This window comes from Chiloscyllium plagiosum, chromosome 31 (assembly GCF_004010195.1).
Source record: "Chiloscyllium plagiosum isolate BGI_BamShark_2017 chromosome 31, ASM401019v2, whole genome shotgun sequence".
Lineage (NCBI taxonomy): Eukaryota > Metazoa > Chordata > Chondrichthyes > Orectolobiformes > Hemiscylliidae > Chiloscyllium > Chiloscyllium plagiosum.
The window spans coordinates 4,198,657-4,216,732 of NC_057740.1; the positions used below are offsets into that span (position 1 = coordinate 4,198,657).

The 18,076-nt window shown below is 41.7% G+C and overlaps 1 protein-coding gene across 5 annotated transcripts in view; it reads left to right on the top strand.

The window, feature by feature from the left end:
* The window catches only part of LOC122565162 (E3 ubiquitin-protein ligase arkadia-A-like), an 86,802-nt gene that overhangs the window by 196 nt on the left and 68,530 nt on the right, over positions 1–18,076 (top strand). For 3 of the 5 annotated variants that reach the window (XM_043720863.1, XM_043720862.1, XM_043720859.1), the window contains exons 2-3: positions 1,091–1,518; positions 12,692–13,044. In XM_043720863.1, coding sequence (XP_043576798.1) covers positions 1,115–1,518; positions 12,692–13,044 — 757 coding nt within the window. In that variant the 5' untranslated portion in view covers positions 1,091–1,114. Of the gene's footprint in view, positions 1–18; positions 160–195; positions 454–1,090; positions 1,519–12,691; positions 13,045–18,076 lie in introns of those variants that run through there. The other 2 variants (XM_043720861.1, XM_043720860.1) reach the window with 2 other exon arrangements.

Below are 18,076 nucleotides of genomic sequence, written 5' to 3' on the forward strand. Positions count from 1 at the left end.
GTGAGATGAGCGTCTGGCCTGTTTGTGCGAACCGGAGCGGGGGGCCTGGGGCCGTGGGCCGTGGGCAGAGACACTACAAGCCGAGACCTGGGCCTGTGCCCGGGTGTCTCTCCCCCTTCCCCTCCCCTCCCCGGCAGGGAGGAGTAACCGACCCCAGGGGTCAGTGAGGACCGCCACCCCCTCAAGGCACACACACACACACACACACACACACGCCGCACCATCATTTGAGGGCACGGTGAGGGCCCACACACACAAACCTCTTGCCCGGAGTGAGCGGCTGCTGAGGAATACACTCTTCCTCTGGCCCAGACTGAGGAATCCCCCTCTCCCAGAGAGAGGCACCGATGAAGACGCCCTCTCCCTTTCCGGGGGTTATTGATCAGAGTCCTTTCTGAGATTGTGTTTATTTTTTAAAACTGTAATCAAGTGTCATCAGAGCTTCAACGGGCGGTATGTGAAGTAGTCTCATATTGTGCCCTTGAAATGTTTGAAGTGCCCGATATGTTAGAATTCTGATGTCCTAGGCATGGGATCTAAACAATGTGAACCCAGATTATAACTGTCAGTGTAAATGAGAAATTGTTAATATGGGATCCTCCTTTCAGCCTAGTTGAAGGTTGTACCATCAGTCTTGAAAGACCTCCTCTCTCTGTTTCCTTCCCTCATCTTTTCAACCTCCTCTTTCCCTTCCAAACCCTTGAAATGTCCATTTTTTTAAATTAGCAACTTGGTTATCTTTCCAATTAGAATTTTTGTTTGGTTCAATATCCATTTTTTTCTATTACACCTCTGAAATTCTTTTGACAATTTGTTCTGTGCTATACGTGACATGCGCCATGTTGTAAGTGCTGTGCTACCTAGACAAAACATTAAAGAAGGTTGGAGTTTATTTTTCTGTAATTTATACATGCGAGTATGTTAAATGAATTATAGCTGTGTACCTCTTCCTGCAGTGAGATGTTCACAGACGACAGCTATCATATCCTTGCAAAGCTGAACAGTGTGGAGGAGTGTGCTGAACAAAGAGTTTGTATCATAGTGACCATTACTATTTCTTACTAAGGTTTTGATTTTTTTTGTGTTAAAGGGCCTAGTATTCTGTTGTGCTCTCATGGCAATGGAACCAGAAGCAGAGTCACCAGAGATCCCATTTGCTGCCAACACAGATGAAGAATCTACAGGAAAGGCCACAGTGACGAGTTTGGACAGTTCATGCCCCTCAACGTTCAATGGCATTATCCAGGAAAACAGGGTGCATTCAACCCCAGAGGTAAAAGGACCTGAGGCTGCTCAGTGGCCAGAGTATTTGAACTCTGAGCATTCCTGCTTTTCAGCAGAGCTCAAGCTTGCTTTGCAAAGTGATCGGCATCTGGTGCGGAGTTATACTTACACTAGTGAAGACTCTTCGAGTGCTGGTGATTCATCTCCATCTTCCAGTACTAACCTCGCTGAATCTGATGAGTTGTCATCAGAGAAGAATGAAGGGAGGATGACCCTGTGGGCAGGAAGCTACAGGTATGAACTTAACAGATGATAAAACAGAACAGGGCAGTGAACTGTCTCCTCTGGGGGCAGGTTCAGGGAGTAGAACAACCAGAGAACTGGATGCATCGGGATCAGAGCTTAGCTCAGAAAAATATTGCCTGGTCTAACGATTGTATCCAGTTTTTCATGACAGTCCATTACACAGGGCCCTTTGGAATGTAAAGCAGGAAAATCCTGATAGAGAAAAGTGACTTGTCCTGAGAGAGTGCATGCACCTGCTAAGACGATTATCGGTCAGATATGTTGTACAAGGGTATGTGGACACCTACTGACATTGCTGCGAGGGTTGTTGATTGTCTTTTTCTATTTCCTTGTGTAATGAGTGTTACTGGACAGGTCAACATTTACTGGAAAAGCACAGCATGTCAGGCAGCATCCAAGGAGCAAGAAAATTGACGTTTCGGGCAAAAGCCCTTCATCAGGAATGAGCTCATGCTGCCTGACCTGCTGTGCTTTTCCAGCATCACTCTAATCTTGACTTTGATCTCTGCTATCTGCCGTCCTTAACTTGTCCTAGGTCAACATTTACTGCTAATCCCCAAATAACTTTGAGAAGTTGATAATGAACTGTTTTTTGAATCACTGCAGTCCTTGAGGTGTAGATATGCTCACAATGCTGATAGGGAGGAAGTTCCATTGTTTTGACTCCTAACCACAAAAGCAGGGTGATAATAGTTCTAATTCAGTGTTTTGCGCTGCTGGAGGGGGAGCTTCCAGGTGGTGCTTTTGCTGTACATCTGCCCTTTTCCTTCCAGGTCACGCTTCTTTAAAAGATGGCCCACAGTCAGAGATCCAGTTAATACTCATAGGAACTGTTTGAATCTCACGGTGGCAGATGGTGGAATTTCAATATTAAATATTTGGAATTAAAAGTGTATTTTTGACAATGAAACCATTTTCAATTGTCATAAAAACTCATTGTACCTTACTGTTTCCTAGGGATTGAAATTTGTTTGTCGAGGACTTTACCTGGCTACATATAACTCCAGACCCTCTTTGATATTTAAATACCATTTCTGAAAAGGCCTAGCAAGTCTTCCAGTTGTATCAAATCTAGTCTCAGTAATGAAATGAATTTAGATGGCCCGTCCCACACTGGAAATAAGTGGCAAACCCGAGCCATATTGACCTGTTATCACACCTGGGACTAATGCAAAAATTGGGAAGCTGTCTTACAGACAAGTCAAGCAACATCCTAACCTTCACACAGAATCATGCCATACAAGCTATGCCCCATAGATCACCATCCTTGGGTAGGACAGGCCCAGTAGAGATGATGGCATAGTGGTATACAGTTACGAGGGAGTTGCTTTAGGAGACCTCCATATTGACTCAGTCTCATGATATCGGGCCAAATGTGCTGATTACCACATACCTATCCCCTTGGTTGAAATATCAGTACTCTTCCATGTTGAACACCAATTGGAAAGAGGACTGAAGTTGACAAGAGTGCAGTATATAGTCTGGTGGGGACTTCAGTTACTTTAATGTCTGTTTCCAAAAGTGATTCAGAAGCATCAATAATGACTGAGCTGGTAGAGTCCTAAAGAACAATGCTGCTAGATTTGGGGATCTATTAATGAAGGAACCAACATGAGAAGCTAATGTTCTTGACTTCATCCTCCTCTATCTGCCTGCCAAAGATACATCTGTCCATGACTGTACTGGTAGACATGTCCACAAAACAGTCCTTCCACTGAGGATTGAGGATCACCTCCATCCTGCTAAATAGGACACATTTTGCCAACCCAAAAGTTGACATCACTGAGAGACTGTGCAATAGAATTATATTCACTTATAATTTGTAACCTAATGATGTGAGATGTTGCATTTTGGTACACAAACAAGGATAGGGCTTATACAATCATTAGTAGGGTTTGGGTAGTGTTGTAGAACAGAGAGACCAAGGCATTGAGGTGCAGAGTTATTTGAAGTTTATATCACATATAGACGGGGTGGTTAAAAAGGAGTTTGAAGCACTTATATTCATTGTCAAAGAGTGTAGTGCTGGAAAAGCACAGCTGGTCAGGCAGCATCTGAGAAGCAGGAGGATCGACGTTTCGGGCAAAAGCCCTTCATCAGGAATGTGCTGGTCGCCCAGTTATATGAAGGATATGATGAAGCTGGAGAGGATTCAGAAGAGATTTATGTTGCCAGGTCTGGAAAGTTTGAGTTGTAAAGAAAGGCTGGGACTTTTTTCACTGGAGGGTAGGAGGTTGAGGGGCAACCTTTTGGAAGTTTATAAAATATTGAGGGGTATAAATAGAATTAATAGTAGTTTTCTTCCCCCAAGGAGGAAGAATTTCAAGATTGGGGTCACATTTTTAAAGTGAAAAGGGAGAGACTTTAAAAAGACATGAGGGACAAATCTTTTACAAAGAATATGGTTTGTGTGTGGAATTGATGTCCAGAGGAAATGTTGGATGTGGGTACAATTACAATGTTTAAAAGGCATTTTGATAAGTATGTGAATAGGGAAGGTTTAGAGGGATATGGGCCAGGAGTAGGCAGGTGGGACTAGTTTGGTGTGGGATTGTGGTTGGCATGGACTGGTTGGACTGAATGGTCTGTTTCTGTGCTGTAGGACTCTGACTATTTTACCATTACCATCAAGCCAGGAGGTCAATCCTGGTTCAATGGAGACTGCAGGATGGCATGCTAGGAGCAGCACCAGGCAAACTTGAAAGAGGTGCTAGCCTGATGAAGAAACAACATAAGAGCACTTGCGTGCCAAACAGCATAAGCAGCAAGTGATAGAGCTAAGTGATTTCAGAACAAGCCGATTAGATTGAAGTTCTGCAGTTCAACCACATCTGGTTATAAATGATTACAATTAAATATTGCAGTGTAAAAGTTGACTACACAAATATCCCCATCCTTCATGATGGGGGAGCCCAGAACCTCAGTGGACAACACAAAGCTGAAGCATGTGGAAGCCTTCATTCTTTCAGTCAGTGAATCAAACTGTGTTCATTCATTCATTGAATCTAAATGCTTTCATTCATTCAATGAAACAAATGTCACTCATTCGTTGAGATGTATCAAACTGTATTCTTTCAGTCAGCCAAAAATGCCATCCAGATTATCTATCTTGGCTTCTCCTGAAATTTCCAGCTTCACATGTCTAGTTTTCATCCAGTTTGGTTCAATCCATGCGATATCAAATAGAAGGCAATAGATATTGTAAAGGTCATAGGATCTGGCAACATTCCAGCAATAGTACAGTAGACTTGAGTTCCAGAAATAACCATACACTGAACCAATCTGTTCTAGTCCTGATACACCTTGGCTCTTTCTTGGAAAATTACCTGAGTATATCCTGTCATATCCAGCCTAGGTGTGTGTGGCTCCTTTTTTCAATTCACTGATGGAAAATAGGCATTGATGGATGGGCCAGCAGTTGACCCTCTGCAGTTGCCTTTGAGAAGTGCTGTTGTGGAGGTATTCATGTTGGACAAAGTTTAAAAATCATACAACACCAGGTTACAGTCCAACAGGTTTATTTGGAAGTACAAGCTTTCGGAACACTGCTCCTTCATCAGGTAGCTTAGCAGAGTAGGATTATAGAGCGCAGAATTTACAGCAAAAGGTGTAAATACACTGATGCAATATAGTAAACAAACCTAGATTGCTGTTAAGTCTTCAATGTGACTTGAAAGAAGTTCTGGGCTTTACATGTGAATGAATGGAAACCTGCAGCTCATTTTAAAAGATGAAAGACTTAATAGCGATCTAGGTTTGTTCAATATCTTGCATCAATGTCTGACACATCTTTTGCTATAAATTCTGTGTCCTATGATTCTACTCCATTAGCTACCTGATGAAGGAGGAGCGCTCTGAAAGCTTGTACCTGTACTTTCAAATAAACCTGTTGGACTATAATCTGGTGTTGTGTGGCCTTTGAGAAGATGGTGAGCTGCCATCATAAACTGCTGTAGTCCATGTGCTATAAACTGGCGCAAATGCTGTGAGGGAAGGAATTCCAGGATTTTGATCCAATGACACTGAAGGAACAACAATATATTTCCAAGTCAGAGTGGTAAGAGGCTTGGAGGGGACCTTTCAGGTGGTGGTGTTCCAATACTGCATAGTCCTTCTAGATGGAAATGATTGTGGGTATAGAAGGATCTTTGGCAAATTTTTGCTGTGCATCTTGTAGACATTACATGCTACTACTAAACTTTGGAGGGAATGGATCTGCCAGTCAAGGAGATTGCTTTGTCCAGGGGTGATATCAAGCACCCTCAGTGGTGTTGGAGCTGCATCCATCCAGACAAGCGGGGAGTATTCCTTTACATTAGGCTTGTGCCTTGTAGATGGTGGGCAGGCTTTGAGGATTCGGGAGGGAAACGTTCTGACCTGCTCTTGTAGCCACTGTCTTTATATGGGGAAATCCAGTTTAGTTTCTGGTCAATGGTAATCCCTAGTATGTTGATAGTAAGGAAATTTAGCGATGGTAGTGTCATTGAATGTCATGATCTCTTATTAGTGATGCTCATTGCCTGGCATTTATGTGGCCTGAATTTGACTGGCCACTTGTTAGCTTAAGCCTGGATGATTGCTGTCCACCTCTTACTGCATTTGAATGTGGACTATTTCAGTATCTGAGGAGTTATGAATGGTGCTGAATGTTGTTAAGTCATTGAACATCTGAGCTCTAGCAACACTCCAGCTTCACATTACCCAGGACAAAGCAGCACATTTGAATGATACCATGTCTGCCACCTGAACATTCCCTCCTGTGTGCAGAAAAAAATCACTCTTTTATGGACCGGTGAGGGTGAGGTCAGAACTAAATGTATCACTATCATATATGCTTAATACTGAAAAAAATATAACCAAGCAGTTACTGTCATGTCTACTGCATGTCAGAGCTCAATCTCAGGTTTAAGTTCACTCATTTGCTGTTCATGCCACTAATATTGACTACAATATTTTCCCCATACTGTAACTAATGTATGCAGCCTTAAAATGGAGGTTCTGTACTGATTTGCAAAAAGTTTATTAGCTAAACATTTATTTGACAGGTTTAAAGCTGTTCTCTTTCTTCTCTCTTCTCCCTCCACGTGTGCCCAATCTTCAGTTTTTCCCACTCCTTGATCCTGAGGCTGAGAAAGAAGTTTGCCTCTTAAAAGCCAGAACTTTGCAAAGCACTCGAGGTTTGGTCTTGCCAATGCCTCTACAGCTTTAACAAGTGTTCCCTGTTTTTGTACTCTAGCTCCATTTCAAGAAGTACCAATATTCTATTTGCTTTCCTAATCACTTGCCAGACCTACATACTGTAGCTTTTAGCATTCAATTAAGTCAAGCCTCTTTGCAGCATTCTGCAGACTCTCTTCAGTTAAATATTAGTCAGTGTGTCTATTCTCCCCACTGAATTTGTATCATCAATAGTCACAGGTGAGGTGCCAGAAGACTAGAGGTTGGCTAACGTGGTTCCACTATTTAAGAAAGGTGGTAAGGAAAAGCCAGGAACCTATAGACCGATGAGCCTGACAACAGTGGTGGGCACGTTGTTGGAGGGAATCCTGAGGGACAAGATTTGCATGTATTTGGAAAGGTATGACTGATTAGGGATAGTAAACATGACTTTGTGCTTGGGAAATCATATCTCATTAACTTGACTGAGTTTTTTGAAGAAGTAACATAGAGGATTAATGAGGGCAGAGTGGTGGATGTGATCTATACAGGCGTTCAGCAAGATTCCTAAAGGTAGACTGGTTGGCAAAGTTAGATCACATGGAGTACAGGGAGAACTAGCCATTTGGATAGAGAACTGGCTTGAAGATAGAAGACAGAAGGTGGTGAAAGATAACTTTTCAGATTGGAGTCCTGTGACCGGTGGTGTGCTACAAGGATTGGTGCTGCGTCCACTACTTTTTGTCTTTTAATCTAAGTGATTGGGATGTGAACATAGGAGGTATAGCGAGTCATGAAAATGAACTTTCCAGCTCAGCGAGCAAACTTGCATCCATAGGAGGTATAGTTAGTAAGTTTGCAGACAACACCAAAATTGGAGCTGTAGAGAACAGCAAAGAAGGTTACCTCAGTACAATGGGATCTTGATCAGGTGGGCCAATGGGCTGAGGAGTGGCAGGCGGAGTTTAACTTGGATAAATGCGTGATGCTGCATTTTGGAAAAGCAAATCGGAGCAGGACTTATACACTTAATGGTAAGGTTCGAGGGAGTGTTGCTGAACAAAGAAACGTTGGAGTGCAGATTCACAACTCCGTGAAAGTGAGAGTCGCAGATAGATAGGATAGTGAAGAAGGTGTTTGGTATGCTTGCCTTTATTGGTCAGAGTATTGCGTATTGGGATTGGGTCGTCATGTTGCATCGCTATAGGTCATTGGTAAGGCCACTTTTGGAATAGTGTGTGCAATTCTGGTTTCCCTGCTATAGGAATGATGTTGTGAAACTTGAAAGGATTCAGAAAAGATTTACAGGCATGTTGCCAGGGTTGGAGGGTTTGAGCTATAGGGAGAGGCTGAATAGGCTGGAGTTGTTTTCCCTGGAGCATCGGAGGCTGAGGAGTGACCTTCTAGAGATTTATAAAATCATGAGAGGCATGGATAGGATAATTTCCGAGGTTTTTTCCCTGGGGTGAGGGAGTCCAGAACTAGGGGGCATAGGTTTAGGGTGAGAGGGGAAAGATTTAAAAGGGACCTAAGGGGCAACCTTTTCAGGCAGGGGGTGGTGCATGTATGGCATGGACTGCCAGAGGAAGTGATGGAGGCTGGTACAATTGCAACATTTAAAAGGCCATCTGGTAGTGTTTATGAATAGGAAGGGTTTAGAGGGATATGGGCCAAGTGCTGGCAAATGGGAGTACATTAGCTTGGGATACCTGGTCAGCATAGGCGATTTGGACTGAAGGGTCTGTTTCCGTGCTGTACATCTCTATGACTCTAAGTGGTCACTGTCACATTTTCCCACATATCAAGTGCCAATGTTTTCATTTAATCTATCTGCAGTCCTTCACGTACTCCTTGAAACTTCCTCATGATTTGTATCTCTACCTATTTCTCTATCTTAAGTTTACCTGCAATAGATTTGGTCCCTTCATCCAAATTGTTAATAATTGAATAAATACTTGAGACCTCAGCACTCATCCCTAAGGAACTCCACCGCTCTCAATTTGTCAACTTGAAAATGACCCATTTACTTTGGCTGTCTGCTTATTGTTAGTTTATGTCCTGCGTTTAGCAGTTTCAGCCAGGAAACCTGCTGTCATTCGTCATGACAGTAATCTATCTAGCATCAGTCTCTCACATCCACTGTACTTCAACTGTAACTACGCTGTGACATCAATCATTCAATTGTGTTTATGTCAACCCCTACTTTGATGTCATCCACTTTGCGCTAGGAGTGATGTCTTCAACTTTTCAGCTCCAGTTAAATGGCTGAAATTTCCTTTTCTGTGTTTCAACTTTTACACTTTTAGCTCTTTTCAATTTCAAACGCTCCTTCATTGGTCTTATGGTCCATACATGGGACATTTTTAGCATCCGCATTGTAAAGGCCTCAGTTTTCTTCAACAGATTGTTACTTATTCTCCAGGTTTCTAAGGCATTCAGCAAAGTGGATAGTATATAGCAGCTTTTGTGTTCCTTCCAATTCCAAACTTGAGTTTTCTTGTTGGTAACACAACTTGTATCTTCTCAAAATACTATCTCCACCCTCCTGCCATCACTCTATCGTCTTGTTATCATTTGTCCTAAGTAGGTAAACCTGTCTACATATTTCATTGTGATGCCGTTCACTCCAATTTCACTATTGTTTCTTTCTAACTACCATTAGTTTTGTTTTGGAATTGTGTTCATACTGAATCCATATTCCAAACTTTGTGAAGTTTTACTTGAACTGAGGTTCTGCAAGTAGCACTGTCAGTATACTGGAATTTTATTTTTTTTGCCTCTAATGTTTACCCTTGTAAATACTTCTGAGTTTAACTGTACACACAACACATATGCAATAATTGTGGTAATAGTGCACAGTTGTCATTCCTCTCTTCACTTGAGACCTGTTGGTTAGTCAATCATTCAACCTCAGAGCCATGAGCTCTTACCTAGTGATGTTTTACAGGGCATCTTACGAAATGCTTTGTAATAGAGGGCCTCTACTGATTCCCCATTATCCACGCTAATTGTTACATTCTCAAAGAACTTAACATATTTGTCAATCTGCATTTCCCTTTGTAAAATCTGTTGGCAGCACTTGCTTGCATTTTGATTTTTCAGATATTCTGCTCTTTCAGTGGAAATATGATATTATGTGGATCAATATACAGAAAATTAGCTTAAAGTATGGGGATCTTACTGGTCCTAAAAAAAAAAGACAAGTGCTCATTTTGTTTAATGAATGAACACCTATTTCAGCATTTTGAACATTGGATTGAATTATCAAAGAAACAGTCCTGCATTTACAAAACTGCAATAATCAGTTCAGGTCATCTAATTATACGTCAGTATTGAATCAGTTTTCCTCTTGTTACAGTGATTGTTTGGTTGCGGCATTTATTTTCAACGATCATTTCCCTATAATAACGTTATTGCTTACGTAACCATTTAAATTTCATCCCATAGACTATCTTTCTCTCTAATGATCAATCAAGAAAACAGATTCTTGCAAAATGTGCTGCTGGATGGAATAACCAAAATCTCTACTTACAATAGTAAATATTTTTAATTAAATTCAGGTGACATGTAAATCAGATCCTGTAGGTAGTGTCATGCAATACCTTTAAAAGCAGCAAGGCCATTTTAAATATTATTTAATTGTCCAACATGTTAACTGTAAAATGGCCAGGCTATAATGTGGTTTCACTTCCTTGAGCCCAACATCTGTAATCAAGGATTTCTATCATTTGTCCTTAATGATTCCAGCACTTCCCAATTATGTATGTTAGACTAACTTGTGCATAGTTTTCTGCTTTCTAACCTCCTTTCTTGATTAGAGTTGTTAATTTTGTAGTCTTCCACTTTACTGGGAGCTTTCCAGAATCAAGGGAATTTTGGAAAATATGACTGACCTATCCCCATCTCCTCAACTACTTTCATATGGCATTGGTACCAGTACTGGGGGGGAGACGATAAGCTTCCTTTGAACTGCACTGGGATCCGTGTCCTGTCAAATTGAGTAACTTCAGCTCGAGAGAAGACTTTGCCAACCAGTGGAGGGATCCAAGTGTGGGAAATGGCTAGGTCAGTTTAGGATATCTGGTTAGCATGGGCTAGTTGGACCGAAGGGTCTGTTTTTATGCTATACATCTCTGATTTTAAATGAAAGGACAAGGCAGTATTGAAGGTTAATGATACAGATAATGATAATCAGATTAACACAGGAAGGGAGAGAGTGGGCAAACGTAAGAGTGTGCCAACAACTAGCCAGAGAAGGAAACATGGTAGAAAGGCAGATTTTCTCTACAATTGCTGTGTGCATTCGGTTAACAAAATTGATTAATTGATGGCATGAATAAAAGTGAATGGGTATGATGTGGTCACTACTAGATTGCATGGTGACTAATTCAGTGAAATGTTATGACGCAGGGTAAACAGTTCTGTTAATTTGAACCAGGCGCGCAAAAAAGCTCGCCTCACCTTGTAATCTGTTAAAGTATGAGTGACCAAGAACTACAAAAATCCTTCTATGTAAAGGAAAAAATGTAACTCCGAGAAACACAAGAACATTAAATACTAACTATCTACACGGTAATCCTCCTTTGTCTGATCATGTTATCTACCTTCCACTCTACAATAAGATACTGAGTTGATAAAACCCCCTGATTAGATTTACAAATAGAATCAAATTTCAAATCCAGCCAGTTGTCGCTGTTCCCTTGGTATCTTCATATGTACTTTCCTGGGTCTTTTTTTCGGTCTTCTGCTTTACAAATTTCATGTGGAAAGGTACCTTTCAGAAACGGGCTGTGCAGGCCGTATCTTCATTGGTATTCTTTGCCGCTCAGGCTAACTGTTCAAAATACCCGATTTTATATACCCCAAAACATTGAGCTGGCGTGTTGGTTTGATTTCATCAAAACATTAAAATTCAAATTTGATTGGATTTTGGTATCTTGAGACATAATTTAAAGTGATTGGCCAAATTTGAATTTGTTGTGTACCATGGCAACACAGCTCCACCTATTTGTTTCACAACCAAATGTTACATTTTTACATTTTTCAGCACATGTGCCTCTGTAGGTCCGTGCCAGCTTCCACTGTCTTAAAGGTACAGTATACCTACACCTTCATAACAGTAATGACCAACACAAGGTAATTAAGGAGACGAAGTGGAAAGGAAAGAGAAGGGGTGAACAGTATCAGAACCACATTGAGAAATAATCTTGGCTCAGGAGATCAAGAAATAGAATTGCTTTGGATGGAATTTAGAAACAGCAAGGCAAATAAAATTACTGCCACGAATAGCTTACAGGTCAAAAACAAGTAATCACACTATGAGAAATAATAACCATTCAGTACTGTAACAATTGTGGGTGATTTTAGTCTTCATGTGAATAGGACAAATTAAATTGGGTAAGATTATAGAAAATATTGGGATAGGTTTTTTAAATAAAATTTTGTTGAACCAAAAGGTGACTAGGTAATTAGATGAGCTAACATGTAATAAGACTGAATTAATGATCTCTTACCAAAGAGTGCTGTAGGCAACAGTGATCGAATATAATCGGATTTTACTTTCAGTTTGCTGGTGAGAAACTTGGGTTTGAAACTGGTATCTGACATTTAATTGTCTTTATTTAGTTTATGAAGAGGACATTGGCTGAAATGAACTGGCAAAATAGGTAGAAAAGTAAGATGGTAGAGGAATCATGGCAGGCATCTTAAGGAGATTTTTCATGATAGTTAACAGCTATCTGAAAAGAAAGAACACTGCAAGGATGAACTGTCGATGACTAAGGATTGTTATGGAAGGTGTGAAATTGAAATAAACTATTCAATATTGCAAAAGTTAATGGAATGTCAGAATGTTGGGAAAGTATTGGGAGAAAACTAGAGAGAAAATCAGATAATAGCTTCTACAAGGTAATAAAGAGAAAATCTGAGGGGAATATTAGTCTAAATTGTGAGTTTGAATTTTGTGTAGATGACTGTGTATGATGATTTGACATTATGTCTCTAGGTCCTCAGATGACAACCCCTCAACGAGAGATGGAGAAGAGCAGCCTCAGTATGATAGGGCTGGACCTGCCTCATCCTCCCGGACCCGAGTGGCCAAGACCATTCAATCCAGCTCCAATGTGAAATGGGTGAACTCGTCATCGCGAAAGGTGCCCAGAATAAAGAAATGTCAGCGGACTCAAAAACAGAAGGAGCAGATACAGCGGGTGCGCAGAGCAAGGGAGGCAGTAATTCGCAGGAAGTGTGCCCCTCAATGGATTGGCAGCTCCAGTGATGGGGATTCCAGCAGTAATTCTGAGCTCGATGAAGTCGTCGCCTGTGACAGTAGCCAGGCCAGCCATCGGAATCCTCTTGGTATATGACCTTAATCTGGGAATGGCAGAGGCAGGCAAGGGAGTTGTGGATCCTGTGGGACCAAGATTGGGCAGGCTATAGTTTGCAAAGCACTGTTTTTCCCTCTGTGTTAAAGGCCAGTTCCATTTTATTTGAAAGGACCTCTCTATTTCAGAGATCCAATCAACTCTTTGCAAAGAAATGTCCCAATTCACTTTGGATCTTTGATCATATTAAATTCATGATTTGTCACCACTAAATCATGAACCAGGGAAAAAAATTATTTATTGTTTTGTAAATTGAGAGAATAAAGGGCCGGTTTATTCTTCTAAAACAATCCCTTGGGAATTCATGATTTGTCACCACTAAATCATGAACCAGGGAAAAAATTATTTATTGTTTTGTAAATTCGAGAGAATAAAGGGCCGGTTTTATTCTTCTAAAACAATCCCTTGGGACAATTACTTAGATGAGAGGAGCAAAGACACAAACTTCATTTGGGGGTGACACAAAGGTAGGTAGGAAAGCAGGAGTCTGCAGACTGATGTAAATAGGTTGTGTGAGCGGGCAAACAACTGACAGATGGAATGTAATGTAGGGAAAATGTGAAGATGTGTATTTTGGCAGGAGGAATAAAGAAAAATGTATTGCTTAAATGGAGAAATCTGAGGTGCAGCAGGATCTAGGTGTTCTGAATAAATTCTAAAAAGTTAGTATATAGGTGCAGAGTGTAATCAAGCCTAATGGGATACTATCCATTATTGCAAGAAGCACTGAATGTAAAAGTAAAGATATTATGCTTCTGTTATTCAGGACAATGATAAGAACACATCTCAAGTACTGCATGCATAGAGTCATAGGGTTGTGCAGCATGGAAACAGACCCTTTGGTCAAACCCGTCTATGCTGACCAGATATCCCAAACCAATCTAGTCCCACCTGCCAGCACCCGGCCCATATCCCTCCAAATCTTTCCTATTCATATACCATCCAAATGCCTCTTAAATGTTGCAATTGTACTAGCCTCCACCATATCCTCTGGCAGCTCAGTCCATACACGTACCACCCTCTGCATTGAAAAGTTGTCCCTTGGGTCTCTTTTATATCTTTCCCCTCTCACCCTAAACCTATGCCCTCTAGTTCTCAACTCCCTGACCTCAGGGAAAAGACTTTGTCTATTTATCCTATCTGTGCCCCTCATAATTTTGTAAACCTCTATAAGGTCACCCCTCAGCCTCTGACGCTCCAGGGAAAACAGCCCCAGCCTGTTCAGCCCCTGTACCTCCCAACTCCTGTACTCAATACTCTGACCAATAAAAGAAAGCATACCAAACGCCGCCTTCACTATCCTAACTACCTGTGACTGTCTTTATAAGGAGCTATGAACTTGCACTCCAAGGTCTCTTTGTTCAGCAACACTCCCTCGGACCTTACCATTAAGTGCATAAGTCCTGCTAAGATTTGCTTTCCCAAAATGCAGCACCTCGCATTTATCTGACTTAAACTCCATCTGCCACTTCTTAGCCCATTGGCCCATCTAATTAGAGGCAGTTAAAATACCTGGAATGAATGGGTTGTCTGATGGGAAAAGGTTGGACCGACTGGGCTAGTTTCCACTGGAGTTCAGAAGAATGAGGGTGACTTGTTTGAATGGACTGGTCTCGACAAGGTCGATGTGGAAAGGGTGTTTCCTCTTGTGGGTCAGTCCAGAGCAAGGGGACGCTGTTTTAAAATTAAAAGGCACCCTTTTAGAACAGTGATGTGAATTTTTTGCTGAGTCTTCTGTGACTTAGGATTTCTGCCGCAGAAGGCAATGGTAGTGGAGTCATTGAATAATTTAAAACAGTAGATTCTTGATAGGTATGGGAATCAAAGGTTATTGAACAATTCAAAATTGAAACAAAACACATTAGCCATGATGTTACTGAATGGTGGAGCAGACTTGAAGGATCAAATTGTCTGCTTCTATACCTAATTTGTATGCATGAAATTCCCTCCCTATCAGGAACCAGTATGGTGATCCTTTGTTAAATGTTAGCAGCAGAATTATTGGTGCGCACAGTGACTCAGTGGTTAGCACTACTGCCTCACAGTGCTAGAGACCCAAGTTTGATTCCATCCATAGATGATTGTGTGGAGTTTGCACATTCTCCCCCTGTCTGCGTGGGTTTACCCCACATGCTCCAGTTTCCTCCCACTGTCCAAAGATGTGCAGGTCAGGTGGATTGGCCATGCTAAATTGCCCATAGTATCTCGGGATGGGCACACTAGGGGGGTTAGCCATGAGAAATGGAGGGTTAAAGGGATAGGGGAGGGGGTGGATCTGGGTGGGATGATGCTGCAGAATCGGTGTGGACTCGATGGGCTGAATGTCCTGTTTCCACACTGTAAGGATTCTGTGATGCAATTCAATGATATTCAATCGTGATCAGCTTCCTGACTAGCACACTTCTGCTCTACCATTACCAGCAAGCCGGCTTATCAGCACTGGTTCAATGAAAAGTGCAGGAGTGTATTCTTATAAATACATGCCAAGCAGTGGAAACAGTTTGTTATAGTGGTAAATAATCACACAAACTGAACTGATCTAAGTTCTGCAGTTCTGTCATATCTGTGGTAAATAATTGAACAATTAACAGAAGGAGGAGGCTTCACAAAAATCCCCATCCTCATCTATGGGGGAGCCCAATGCAGTGGAAAAGGCAAGGCTGAAGTATTTACATCGATCTTCAGCCAGAAGTGCTGAATGGCTGATCTATCTTGTTCCTCCTTAGCTTCACAGCAGCACAGGTATCAGTCTTCAGCAAAGTCAGTTCACTTCACATGAGATCCGGCGATGGCTGAAAACACTGGATGCTGCAAAGGCTATGGGCCCTGACAGCATTCTGGCAATACTACTGAAAACAAGTGCATCAGAACTAGTCATACGTTGAACCAATCTATTCCAGTACAATTACAATGGTGGCATATACCATGCAATGCGGAAGATTGCCCAGGTATGTTCTATACACAAAAAAAGTGTAAATCCATCCTGCCCATAGGTCTACTCATACTAATCAGCAAAATGATTGAAGGAGTCATTGACAGTGCTATTATGCTGAATATGCTAACTGATGGTCAATACAGATTTTACCAGGGCCACTCAGCACCTGGCGTCATAACTTTGGCCCAAAAGATCTGAACTGTAAAGTTGAGATGAGAATGACTGTGCTTGACGCCAAGGCTGCATTTGTCTTGAGTATGGCATCACAGCTCTAGAACACTGAAGTCAGTGGGAATCGGAGGGAAAATGCTTCTTGGTTGTTGTTGCGTTGAACACAGAAAGAAAGTTGGTTGTTAAAGATCCGTCATCTCAAGCTCACCATATCTCTACAGAAGTTCTTAGGGTAGAATCCTAAGCAACTCCTCTTCAGTTGCTTCAGCTTCCCTTCATCTTAAGGTCAAAATGGGGATGTTCACTGGTGATTGAACCATTCATGACTCCTCAGATACTGAAGCAGTCCATGTCCAAATGTGACAAGACCTGGATAATATCTAGATTTGAATTGACAAGTGGGTAGTAACATTTGTACCATGCAAGTAACAGGTAATGTCCATCTTCAATAAGAGAATCTAACTACCTTGATGTTCAATAGTTTTACCATTCTGAGTCCCTCACTATCAACATTCTGGGGAGTTCTTTTGACCAGAAGCTGAATTGAATAAGCCGTATATAAATGATTTGAATGTGAACAAAGGTATACTTAGTAGGTTTGCAGTTGACACCAAAATTGGAGGTATAATAGACAGCAAAGAGTACAACAGGGTCTTGATCAGCTGAGGAGTTTAATTTTGATAAATATGAGGTGCTGCATCTTGGAAAAGCAAATCAGAGCCAGGACATTGGTTAGGCCACTTTTGGAATATTCCATGCAATTCTGGTCTCCTTCCTATTGGAAGGATGTTGTGAAACGTAAGGGTTCAGAAAAGATTTACAAGGATGTGGCCAGGTTTGCAGGATTTGAGCTCTAGGGAGAGGTTGAATAGGCTGGGGCGGTTTTCCCTGGAGCGTCAGACGCTGAGGAGTGACCTTATAGAGGTTTATAAAATCATGTGGGACATGGATAGGACAAATAGACAAGGTCCTCTTCCTAGGGTGTGGGAGTCCAGAACTAGAGGGCATAAGTTTAGGGTGAGAGGGAAAAAACTTCAAAGAGACTTAAGGGCAACTTTTTCATGCAGAGGGTGGTGCATTGAAAGGAATGAGATGCCAGAGGATGTGGTGGAGGCTGGTGCAATTACAACATTTAAAAGGCACCTGGATGGGTGTATGAATAGGAAGGGTTTAGAGGGATATGGGCCAAATGCTGGCAAATGGGACTAGATTAGGTTAGGATATTTGGTCGGCATGAACAAGTTGGACGGAAAGGTTTCGTTTATGTGCTGTACATCTCTATAACTCTGACTGTATAAACACTGTGGCTATAAGAGCAGGTCAGATGCCAGCAATTCTGATGTGAGTAAGACTTTTCATTTTCCCAGTGCCTCTGCACCATCTACCAGGCAGTGGAAGAATGTGTTGGAATCATCCCTACTTGCCTCGATGGTGCATTCAAGAGCAATTCTGGATCAGTGGTGCTGGAAGAGCACAACAATTCAGGCAGCATCCGACGAGCAGCAAAATCGACGTTTTGGGCAAAAGCTGTTGATGAAGGGCTTTTGCCCGAAACGTCGATTTTGCTGCTCGTCGGATGCTGCCTGAATTGCTGTGCTCTTCCAGCACCACTGATCCAGAATCTGGTTTCCAGCATCTGCAGTCATTGTTTTTACCTCATTCAAGAGCAATGTCTTTCCCCTGGTATGATGAAGATATAGAACGAAATATCACAAGTAGTTGGTTGTGGTAGCCATTGTAGATACGTTTAAGGCCACCCTTATTAAATGTAAGAGTCAGAATAGCACAGTCCAGACAGAGGCCATTCAGCTGATCAAGTCTGTACTGAATCTTTCAAAGAACATTGCAGATAGTCCCCTTGCCCTCTCAAGACTTTCCCCTCCAATCCTCTTGTAAAGGC